At 44.9% G+C, this 12,315-nt stretch overlaps 1 protein-coding gene across 1 annotated transcript in view; it reads right to left on the bottom strand.

Moving 5' to 3' along the window:
* The window catches only part of CEP104 (centrosomal protein 104), a 120,050-nt gene that overhangs the window by 105,374 nt on the left and 2,361 nt on the right, over nucleotides 1-12,315 (bottom strand). The window contains exon 2 of the mRNA XM_056544355.1: nucleotides 777-907. Coding sequence (XP_056400330.1) covers nucleotides 777-889 — 113 coding nt within the window. The 5' untranslated portion in view covers nucleotides 890-907. The remainder of the gene's footprint in view (nucleotides 1-776; nucleotides 908-12,315) is intronic.

Below are 12,315 nucleotides of genomic sequence, written 5' to 3'. Positions count from 1 at the left end.
GAGGGCTCATTTTTGTGCCGTGGTCAGTAGTTTTTATTGGTACCATTGTTGTTTTGATGGGACTTTTTCATCGCTTTTTATACATTTTTTTATGGTATATGAAGTGACCAAAAATTCACAATTTTGGACTTTGGTACTTTTTTACGTGTACGCTATCGGCCGTGTGGTTTAGCTAACCTTATATTTTAACAGTTTGGACATTTACACACGTGGCGGTATTACATATGATTATTTTTATTTTTTATTACATTATTTTATATTATAAATGGGAAAAGGGGGGTGGATTCAAACTTTTATTAAGAAAGGGTTAATTCGCTTTTATTTTTTTCCACAGTTTATTATTTTTTTTGTCCCCATAGGAGGCTATACCATGTGATCTTTTGACTGCATATACTGATCAAAGCTATGCCATAGCATAGTATTGATCAGTGTTATCGGTGCTCTGCTGCTCCAGCCTGCTGAAGCATCCGGGAGCAGCAGATCACCGATCGGATGATGTGGAGGCAGGTGGGGGCCTCCCATTGTCCTTTCAGCTGATCGGGACTTTGTGGATTTACCGCGATGGTCCTGATCAGCACTGCTGAGCTACCAGGATTCTTTTAATTGCGTTTTAAATGCTGCAATCCACATTGTGGCGTCCAAAGGGTTAATGTCGGGCACCCTGATAGCAGTCGGGACTCACTGGACTTAACCCATTTTTTACATAGTCCGTTAGAAAACCTTTTAAAAATGTGAACCGTAAAAATGAGTAAACCATTGAAATCTTTGTATTTTACCTGGGGGATCTCCAGCCGCTGACTGTCGGAGCGTGAACCATTAACTCTTTGGCACTGAATCCATCCTCGTGGCCCGAGGAGCTGACCACAACAAATCCGATCTTGTGCGGCATCCTGGAGATCTGCAGACCCTGCAAGAAACAGCAAAGGAATATTAATGATGGCGGGGAGTACGATGCTGCAGATACAAGACAGGCAGGATATGCATAAAGTATGTGCAACATGATCCCCTCACAAAGCAAACGACGTCCACCTGCAGGAGGCCATAGCTCTCTTTAAATTCAAAGGGCAAAAAGGTACACGGACAAAATGTCCTCTACTACATGTAGCCCTTGTCAGCGGTGTAAACAGTACTGCAGAGTCAAGACAGGCAGGAGATGCAGTAAGTATTTGCAACATGATACTCTTACAAGTCAAAGGCAACCAACCTGCAGGAGGCCATACACAGTGCATAGTGAAAGTATTCGGCCCCCTTGAACTTTTCAACCTTTTGCCACATTTCAGGCTTCAAACATAAAGATATAAAACTGTAATTTTTTGTGAAGAATCGACAAGTGGGACACAATCATGAAGTGGAACGAAATTTATTGGATATTTCAAACTTTTTTAACAAATAAAAAACTGAAAGATTGGGCGTGCAAAATTATTCAGCCCCTTAAGTTAATACTTTGTAGCACCACCTTTTGCTGCGATTACAGCTGTAAGTCATTTGGGGTAGGTCTCCATCAGTTTTGCACATTGAGAGACTAAAATTTTTGCCCATTCCTCCTTGCAAAACAGCTGGAGCTCAGTGAGGTTGGATGGAGAGCGTTTGTGAACAGCTGGAGCTCAGTGAGGTTGGATGGAGAGCGTTTGTGAACAGCTGGAGCTCAGTGAGGTTGGATGGAGAGTGTTTGTGAACAGCTGGAGCTCAGTGAGGTTGGATGGAGAGTGTTTGTGAACAGCTGGAGCTCAGTGAGGTTGGATGGAGAGAGTTTGTGAACAGCTGGAGCTCAGTGAGGTTGGATGGAGAGTGTTTGTGAACAGCTGGAGCTCAGTGAGGTTGGATGGAGAGAGTTTGTGAACAGCTGGAGCTCAGTGAGGTTGGATGGAGAGCGTTTGTGAACAGCTGGAGCTCAGTGAGGTTGGATGGAGAGCGTTTGTGAACAGCTGGAGCTCAGTGAGGTTGGATGGAGAGAGTTTGTGAACAGCTGGAGCTCAGTGAGGTTGGATGGAGAGCGTTTGTGAACAGCTGGAGCTCAGTGAGGTTGGATGGAGAGCGTTTGTGAACAGCTGGAGCTCAGTGAGGTTGGGTGGAGAGCGTTTGTGAACAGCTGGAGCTCAGTGAGGTTGGCTGGAGAGCGTTTGTGAACAGCTGGAGCTCAGTGAGGTTGGATGGAGAGCGTTTGTGAACAGCTGGAGCTCAGTGAGGTTGGATGGAGAGCATTTGTGAACAGCTGGAGGTCAGTGAGGTTGGATGGAGAGCGTTTGTGAACAGCTGGAGCTCAGTGAGGTTGGATGGAGAGCGTTTGTGAACAGCAGGAGCTCAGGGAGGTTGGATGGAGAGCATTTGTGAACAGCTGGAGCTCAGGGAGGTTGGATGGACAGCGTTTGTGAACAGCTGGAGCTCAGTGAGGTTGGATGGAGAGCGTTTGTGGACAGCTGGAGCTCGGTGAGGTTGGGTGGAGAGCGTTTGTGACCAGCTGGAGCTCGGTGAGGTTGGGTGGAGAGCGTTTGTTAACAGCTGGAGCTCAGTGAGGTTGGATGGAGAGCGTTTGTGAACAGCTGGAGCTCAGTGAGGTTGGATGGAGAGCGTTTGTGGACAGCTGGAGCTCGGTGAGGTTTGATGGAGAGCGTTTGTGACCAGCTGGAGCTCGGTGAGGTTGGGTGGAGAGCGTTTGTGAACAGCTGGAGCTCAGTGAGGTTGGATGGAGAGCGTTTGTGAACAGCTGGAGCTCAGTGAGGTTGGATGGAGAGCGTTTGTGGACAGCTGGAGCTCGGTGAGGTTGGGTGGAGAGCGTTTGTGACCAGCTGGAGCTCGGTGAGGTTGGGTGGAGAGCGTTTGTGAACAGCTGGAGCTCAGTGAGGTTGGATGGAGAGCGTTTGTGAACAGCTGGAGCTCAGTGAGGTTGGATGGAGAGCGTTTGTGGACAGCTGGAGCTCGGTGAGGTTGGGTGGAGAGCGTTTGTGAACAGCTGGAGCTCAGTGAGGTTGGATGGAGAGCGTTTGTGAACAGCTGGAGCTCAGTGAGGTTGGAGGGAGAGAGTTTGTGAACAGCTGGAGCTCAGTGAGGTTGGACGGAGAGCGTTTGTGAACAGCTGGAGCTCAGTGAGGTTGGATGGAGAGAGTTTGTGAACAGATGGAGCTCGGTGAGGTTGGATGGAGAGCGTTTGTGAACAGCTGGAGCTCGGTGAAGTTGGATGGAGAGCGTTTGTGAACAGCTGAAGCTCAGTGAGGTTGGATGGAGAGCGTTTGTGAACAGCTGGAGCTCTGTGAGGTTGGATGGAGTGCGTTTGTGAACAGCTGGAGCTCAGTGAGGTTGGATGGAGAGCGTTTGAACAGCTGGAGCTCAGTGAGGTTGGATGGAGAGCGTTTGTGAACAGCTGGAGCTCAGTGAGGTTGGATGGAGAGCGTTTGTGAACAGCTGGAGCTCAATGAGGTTGGATGGAGAGCGTTTGTGAACAGCTGGAGCTCAGTGAGGTTGGATGGAGAGCGTTTGTGAACAGCTGGAGCTCAATGAGGTTGGATGGAGAGCGTTTGTGAACAGCTGGAGCTCGGTGAGGTTGGATGGAGAACGTTTGTGAACAGCTGGAGCTCAGCGAGGTTGGATGGAGAGCGTTTGTGAACAGCTGGAGCTCAATGAGGTTGGATGGAGAGCGTTTGTGAACAGCTGGAGCTCAGTGAGGTTGGATGGAGAGCGTTTGTGAACAGCTGGAGCTCAGTGAGGTTGGATGGAGAGCGTTTGTGAACAGCTGGAGCTCAGTGAGGTTGGATGGAGAGCATTTGTGAACAGCTGGAGCTCAGTGAGGTTGGATGGAGAGCGTTTGTGAACAGCTGGAGCTCAGGGAGGTTGGATGGAGAGCGTTTGTGAACAGCTGGAGCTCAGTGAGGTTGGATGAAGAGAGTTTGTGAACAGCTGGAGCTCAGTGAGGTTGGATGGAGAGAGTTTGTGAACAGCTGGAGCTCAGTGAGGTTGGATGGAGAGCGTTTGTGAGCAGCAGTTTTCAGTTCTTTCCACAGGATTCTCCATTGGATTCAGGTCTGGACTGTGACTTGGCCGTTCTAACACCTGGATATGTTTTTTTGGGAACCATTCCATTGTAGATTTTGCTTTATGTTTTGGATCATTGTCTTGTTGGAAGACAAATCTCCGTCCCAGTCCCAGGTCTTTTGCAGACTCCATCAGGTTTTCTTCCAAAATGGTCCTGTATTTGGCTCCATCCATCTTCCCATCAATTTTAACCATCTTCCGTGTCCCTGCTGAGGAAAAGCCCAAACCATGATGCCGCCACCACCATGTTTGACAGTGGGCAGGGGTGTGGAAATTTTATAAAAAACTACTTGTCCACAGGACTAAAATGGAGCAAAATCTACTTGTCCCTCATGACGATCCTCTTGTCCGGGCCAATTTACGCTTTTACGCTCTCATTTTTTTCCTCCTCGCCCTATAATAGCCATAACTACCTACTATAATGACACCTTTTAATTTTTCAATAACATATTCTCTGAACCAAAAAATATATATATATATTTGGGGAAGTGAAATTGAAATAGTAAAAGATAATTTTGCAGATTTGGTGGGGGTTTTTTCTACGCCATTTACCTTGTGGTTGAGATAACATGTTAGTTTTATACTTTAGGTTGCCTGATTACAGCGATACCAGATTTCTATAGTTTCCGTCATGTTTTACAAATTAAAAAAAAAAATTCTAATTATAAAATAGCTTTATTTTTTTCTACAAACCAGGCTGTATGAGGGCTAATTTTTTGCACCATAATCAGTTTTTTGTATCGGTATTTTGGTATTGATATTACTTTTTAATCACTTTTTTAACTTTTCTTTTTCTGGGATATTATAAAAATTGCAATTCTGTGGTTTGGTATTTTTTTTACATTTACTGTACAGTATACACAATGTTATATTTTAATAGGTCGTACAATTACGCAGAAAGCGATACCAAATATGTTTATTTTTATTATGTTTGCATGTTTTTATATAGGAAAAGGGGGTGATTTGAACTTTTAACCCCTTAAGGACACATGACGTACTGGAACGTCATGTGTCAACTCCCGATCTATAATGCGGGGCCACGGCCGGGACCCGTGGCTAATAGTGCGCGGCATTGATCGCTGTGAAGGTTATGGGTAACAACAGGTTTGAAATACTATGCAAACGGGAGATGTTCTGGATATATGCCCTTCACTCGTTAACACCTCACGGCTTAAATGAAGCCACTGAATTAATTCATTAATGTGAATTTATCCCCTCCCGTTCCTATTCAAATCTCAAAAATATATACTTTTTCAATATGGTTATCCATTATTATTACTTTTATTATCTGTTCTTTAAACAGTATTTTCACCATTCATCTACTATGCTATAATAAGACCGTGTGTTTCTGTATCTCACGAGGTCTCCCATACCCTTCTGACCCAGGTGAGCACCGCTGCACCGCGGCCCCGTGTCCTGGCGAAGTGAATTTTTACAAATTCCCACCAAACAGCGATGTTTCACATTAGGTAACATTGAAACAGTTGTAGCAGATAGCACACTATTACACAAACATTTCAGATTTTATATAAATATTTTATGGATCTTTCCAAATGATGTATTATTTATGTATTATCTATGTCTGTATGTACCAGACGGAGAATTATTACCGTATATACTCGAGTATAAGCCGAGTTTTTCAGCACGATTTTTCGTGCTGAAAACACCCCCCTCGGCTTATACTCGAGTGAACTCCCCCACCCGCAGTGGTCTTCAACCTGCGGACCTCCAGAGGTTTCAAAACTACATCTCCCAGCAAGCCCGGGCAGCCATCGGCTGTCCGGGCTTGCTGGGAGTTGTAGTTTTGAAACCTCCGGAGGTCCGCAGGTTGAAGACCACTGCGGCCTTCAACATCATCCAGCCCCCTCTCACCCCCTTTAGTTCTGAGTACTCACCTCCGCTCGGCGCTGGTCCGGTCCTGCAGGACTGTCCGGTGAGGAGGTGGTCCGGTGGGATAGTGTTCCGGGCTGCTATCTTCACCGGGGAGGCCTCTTCTAAGCGCTTCGGGCCCGGCCTCAGAATAGTCACGTTGCCGTGACAACGACGCAGAGGTGCGTTCATTGCCAACGTACTTCTGCGTCATTGTCAAGGCAACGCCTCTATTCCGGGCCGGAAGCGCGGAGAAGAGGCGCCCCCGGTGAAGATAGCAGCCCGGACCACCTCCTCACCGGACCACCTCCTCTCCGGACAGCCCTGCAGGACCGGACCAGCGCCGAGCGGAGGTGAGTACTCAGAACTAAAGGGGGTGAGAGGGGGCTGGATGATGTTGAAGGCCGCAGTGGTCTTCAACCTGCGGACCTCCGGAGGTTTCAAAACTACAACTCCCAGCAAGCCCGGACAGCCGATGGCTGCCCGGGCTTGCTGGGAGTTGTAGTTTTGAAACCTCTGGAGGTCCGCAGGTTGAAGACCACTGAGGGCGAATGATGAGAAGAGGATGATGAAGGGGGTGTGTGGGGATGATGAAGGGGGGTGGGGATGATGAAGGGGGGGGTGTGGGATGATTACAAGGGGATGATGAAGGGGGGATGTGTGGGATGATAAGGGGATGATGAAGGGGGGATGTGCGGGATGATAAGGGGATGATGAAGGGGGGATGTGTGGGATGATAAGGGGATGATGAAGGGGGGGGATGTGTGGGATGATGACAAGGGGGGATGTGTGGGATGATGACAAGGGGATGATGAAGCGGGGATGTGTGGGATGATGACAAGGGGATGATGAAGGGGGGATGTGTGGGATGATAAGGGGATGATGAAGGGGGGATGTGTGGGATGATGACAAGGGGATGATGATGAGGATGTTAATGACGGGTCTGGATGATGACGGGGGGGATGAGGTATTTCCCACCCTAGGCTTATACTCGAGTCAATAACTTTTCCTGGGATTTTGGGTTGAAATTAGGGGTCTCGGCTTATACTCGGGTCGGCTTATACTCTAGTATATACGGTATATTTATATTTCTTTGTGAACCGTGATATTAGATTATACCGATTTGTTTCGCGGTCTTTTTAGATATAAATATGATGCTTTGATGTATCGACCTATCACTGGACCTGATGAAGAGGGGGTCACTCCCCTTGAAACGCGTATTCCTAGCGCTTTTTTATGTGAATACATTTTATTGTCCTTTCATCACTCGATTATCCGAGTGTTCCTTGCTGCACTAATATTCCTGGAAATCCCGGGAGAAGCGCCGATTGGAGCCTTTTCATACCCACAGTTGTGGATCTTTGTGCATTCTACCTGACCGACCTGAGACCTACTCCGGACGGGAGAGCCCCTGGCTGCACCCCGGCTAGCCACCCTGATAACGGGCGAGAGGCTACTAAAGGTTTTGCACTTCCAGGTGAGCAGACTGTGATTACCCCACATTGCTCCTCCATTCAACCAGAATAACGGCACATTGCTGCGCACTTTTCTCAGTCTTTTTTTCCTCCATATAGTACTTGCCTCTTATTGTCCATACATATATATATATATTTTAGGCGGTGTAATACTATTGTACGCATTACGCATTGTTTTAATTAAGAACTTCCCTGTGATTGTGCTGGCAGGTTTAATCTATTGAGATTGTTTTTTTTATCTTTATATTAGGATTATATTACACCTGCATATATTGTATTTCAGGAATACCTACAGTTATTTTATGTCCCAGTCCCTAGTGGGACACTCACCATGTCTCACTTGTGTAGGGTGGTCCAGTGTGGACCTTTTTAAGTGTTTTTATTGTATGTGTCTGTCATTTTTTCACCTTGTATGAGCCTTTAATAAAGATTGCTTATTTTGATACGTTATGGCCAGATTGGTTGTGGTTTCATCGGATACATTGACTCTGGTCTTTGTGTTTTGTTTCGTGCAGACGTGTGACCGCTCCTCCCCTCAGCTCTCCGAAGCTAGAGCTGGGGGGAGCGGAGGCAGAGGACGCAGATCTGCACGGGGAGAAAGAAGCCACGCCCCCTCATCTCCCCCCGCACATCTGCATGGCAGAAAGAAGGCAGAGCAGGGGAGAGACAGCTTCTCATCTCCCCTGCTCTGCTTCAGAGGACACAGCCGGGGGCGGCAGAGTACGGAGTGGGCAGGAGTCGGGAGCCGCTCCATACAGTCTGCAGAGCACCGCACCACTTGTCAGGTCCGGTCCTGCTTGCCCGAAGCCGGACTGCACATCCCGGGCGTCGAGTGATAGGAATTCCACATCCCTGAGTGGGGATGGTGTGTTCAGGGGGGATGAGCTGTGTTGCTTTTACACCAAACAAAACGTTTTGCATTGTTGCCAAAACGTTTGATTTTGGCGTCATGTGACCAGAGCCCCTTCTTCCACACGTTTGGTGTCTCCCACGTGGCTTGTGGCAAACTTTATATGACACTTTTTATGGATATCTCTAAGAAATGGCTTTCTTCTTGCCAGTCTTCCATAAAGGGCAGATTTGGGCAGTATAGGACTGATTGTTGTCCTATGGACAGAGTCGCCCCCCTCAGCTGTAGATCAGTTCATCCAGAGTGATCAGGGGCCTCCTGGCTTCATCTCTGATCAGTCTTCTCCTTGTATGAGCTGAAAGTTTAGAGGGACGGCCCGGTCTTCGTAGATTTGCAGTGGTCTGATATTATCGCTTGCACAGTGCTCCTTGGGATGTTTAAGGCTTGGGAAATCTTTTTGTATCCAAATCCGGCTTTAAACTTCTCCACAACAGTATCTCAGACCTGCCTGGTGTGTTCCTTGTTCTTCATGATTCTCTCTGCGCTTTAAACGGACCTCAGAGACTATCACAGTGCAGGTGATTTATACGGAGACTTGATTACACACAGGTGGATTCTATCATCATTAGTCATTGAGGTCAACATTGGATCATTCAGAGATCCTCACTGAACTTCTGGAGAGAGTTTGCTGCACTGAAAGTAAAGGGGCTCAATAATTTTGCACGCCCAATTTTTCAGTTTTTTATTTGTTAACAAAGTTTGAAATATCCAATAAATTTCATTTCACTTCATGATTGTGTCCCACTACTTTCACTATGCACTGTACCTCCATAGAGGGCAGAAGATACATAAGGATGAATGTCCTATCCTACATATAGCCCTAGAGTCTGGCATAGACTTCCCCATTTATTAAATATGGGCACTGACAGAGTGTATGATACTGTAATAAGGAGAAAAATAAAACCAGAACAAAGGGAACTGCAACCAGTGGCACTAACTACTGGAACTCACAGCCGCCGCTCACTACGGGACCTCACAGCCGCCGCTCACTACGGGACCTCACTGCCGCCGCTCACTACGGGACCTCACTGCCGCCGCTCACTACGGGACCTCACTGCCGCCGCTCACTACGGGACCTCACTGCCGCCGCTCACTACGGGACCTCACTGCCGCCGCTCACTACGGGACCTCACTGCCGCCGCTCACTACGGGACCTCACAGCCGCCGCACACTACGGGACCTCACAGCCGCCGCACACTACGGGACCTCACAGCCGCCGCACACTACGGGACCTCAATGCCGCCGCACACTACGGGACCTCACAGCCGCCGCACACTACGGGACCTCACAGCCGCCGCACACTACGGGACCTCACAGCCGCCGCACACTACGGGACCTCACAGCCGCCGCACACTACGGGACCTCACTGCCGCCGCACACTACGGGACCTCACTGCCGCCGCACACTACGGGACCTCACTGCCGCCGCACACTACGGGACCTCACTGCCACCGCACACTACAGGACCTCACTGCCGCCGCACACTACGGGACCTCACTGCCGCCGCACACTACGGGACCTCACTGCCGCCGCTCACTACGGGACCTCACCTCTTCTTATATCACTGTATTAGTACCTCCTCTTATAATATCACACTATTAGTACCTCCTCTTATAATATCACAGTATTAGTACCTCCTCTTATAATATCACTGTATTAGTACCTCCTCTTATAATATCACAGTATTAGTACCTCCTCTTCACACTATTAGTACCTCCTCTTATAATATCACAGTATTAGTACCTCTTCTTATAATATCACAGTATTAGTACCTCCTCTTATAATATCACACTATTAGTACCTCCTCTTATAATATCACAGTATTAGTACCTCCTCTTATAATATCACTGTATTAGTACCTCCTCTTATAATATCACAGTATTAGTACCTCCTCTTATAATATCACAGTATTAGTACCTCCTCTTATAATATCACAGTATTAGTACCTCCTCTTATTATATCACTGTATTAGTACCTCCTCTTATAATATCACACTATTAGTACCTCCTCTTATAATATCACAGTATTAGTACCTCCTCTTATAATATCACAGTATTAGTACCTCCTCTTATGATATCACAGTATTAGTACCTCCTCTTATAATATCACAGTATTAGTACCTCCTCTTATATCACAGTATTAGTACCTCCTCTTATATTACAGTATTAGTACCTCCTCTTATAATATCACAGTATTAGTACCTCCTCTTATAATATCACAGTATTAGTACCTCCTCTTATAATATCACAGTATTAGTACCTTCTCTTATAATATGACAGTATTTGTACCTCCTCTTCACAGTATTAGTACCTCCTCTTATAATATCACAGTATTAGTACCTCCTCTTATAATATCACAGTATTAGTACCTCCTCTTATAATATCACAGTATTAGTACCTCCTCTTATAATATCACACTATTAGTACCTCTTCTTATAATATCACACTATTAGTACCTCTTCTTATAATATCACACTATTAGTACCTCTTCTTATAATATCACACTATTAGTACCTCTTCTTATAATATCACACTATTAGTACCTCCTCTTATAATATCACACTATTAGTACCTTCTCTTATAATATCACTGTATTAGTACCTCTTCTTATAATATCACAGTATTAGTACCTCCTCTTATAATATCACAGTATTAGTACCTTCTCTTATAATATCACAGTATTAGTACCTCTTCTTATAATATCACAGTATTAGTACCTCCTCTTATAATATCACAGTATTAGTACCTTCTCTTATAATATCACAGTATTTGTACCTCCTCTTCACACTATTAGTACCTCCTCTTATAATATCACAGTATTAGTACCTCTTCTTATAATATCACAGTATTAGTACCTCCTCTTATAATATCACAGTATTAGCACCTCCTCTTATAATATCACAGTATTAGTACCTCCTCTTATAATATCACAGTATTAGTACCTCCTCTTATAATATCACACTATTAGTACCTTCTCTTATAATATCACAGTATTAGTACCTCCTCTTATAATATCACACTATTAGTACCTCCTCTTATAATATCACAGTATTAGTACCTTCTCTTATAATATCACAGTATTAGTACCTCCTCTTATAATATCACAGTATTAGTACCTCCTCTTATAATATCACAGTATTAGTACCTCCTCTTATGATATCAGTGTTAGTACCTCCTCTTATGATATCACAGTATTAGTACCTCCTCTTATAATATCACAGTATTAGTACCTCCTCTTATAATATCACAGTATTAGTACCTCCTCTTATAATATCACAGTATTAGTACCTCTTCTTATAATATCACAGTATTAGTACCTCTTCTTATATCACAGTATTAGCACCTCCTCTTATAATATCACAGTATTAGTACCTCCTCTTATAATATCACAGTATTAGTACCTCCTCTTATAATATCACAGTATTAGTACCTCCTCTTATGATATCACAGTGTTAGTACCTCCTCTTATGATATCACAGTATTAGTACCTCTTCTTATAATATCACAGTATTAGTACCTCTTCTTATAATATCACAGTATTAGCACCTCCTCTTATAATATCACAGTATTAGCACCTCCTCTTATAATATCACAGTATTAGCACCTCTTCTTATATCACAGTATTAGTACCTTCTCTTATAATGTCACAGTATTAGTACCTTCTCTTATAATGTCACAGTATTAGTACCTTCTCTTATAATATCACAGTATTAGTACCTTCTCTTATAATATCACAGTATTAGTACCTTCTAATATCACAGTATTAGTACCTCCTCTTATAATATCACAGTATTAGTACCTCCTCTTATAATATCACAGTATTAGTACCTCCTCTTATAATATCACAGTATTAGTACCTCCTCTTATAATATCACAGTATTAGCACCTCCTCTTATAATATCACAGTATTAGTACCTCCTCTTATAATATCACAGTATTAGTACCTCTACTTATAATATCACAGTATTAGTACCTCCTCTTATAATATCACAGTATTAGTACCTCCTCTTATAATATCACAGTATTAGTACCTCCTC

This window comes from Hyla sarda, chromosome 10, assembly GCF_029499605.1.
Source record: "Hyla sarda isolate aHylSar1 chromosome 10, aHylSar1.hap1, whole genome shotgun sequence".
Taxonomy (NCBI): domain Eukaryota; kingdom Metazoa; phylum Chordata; class Amphibia; order Anura; family Hylidae; genus Hyla; species Hyla sarda.
This window is presented reverse-complemented; position numbering and strand designations above follow the sequence as displayed.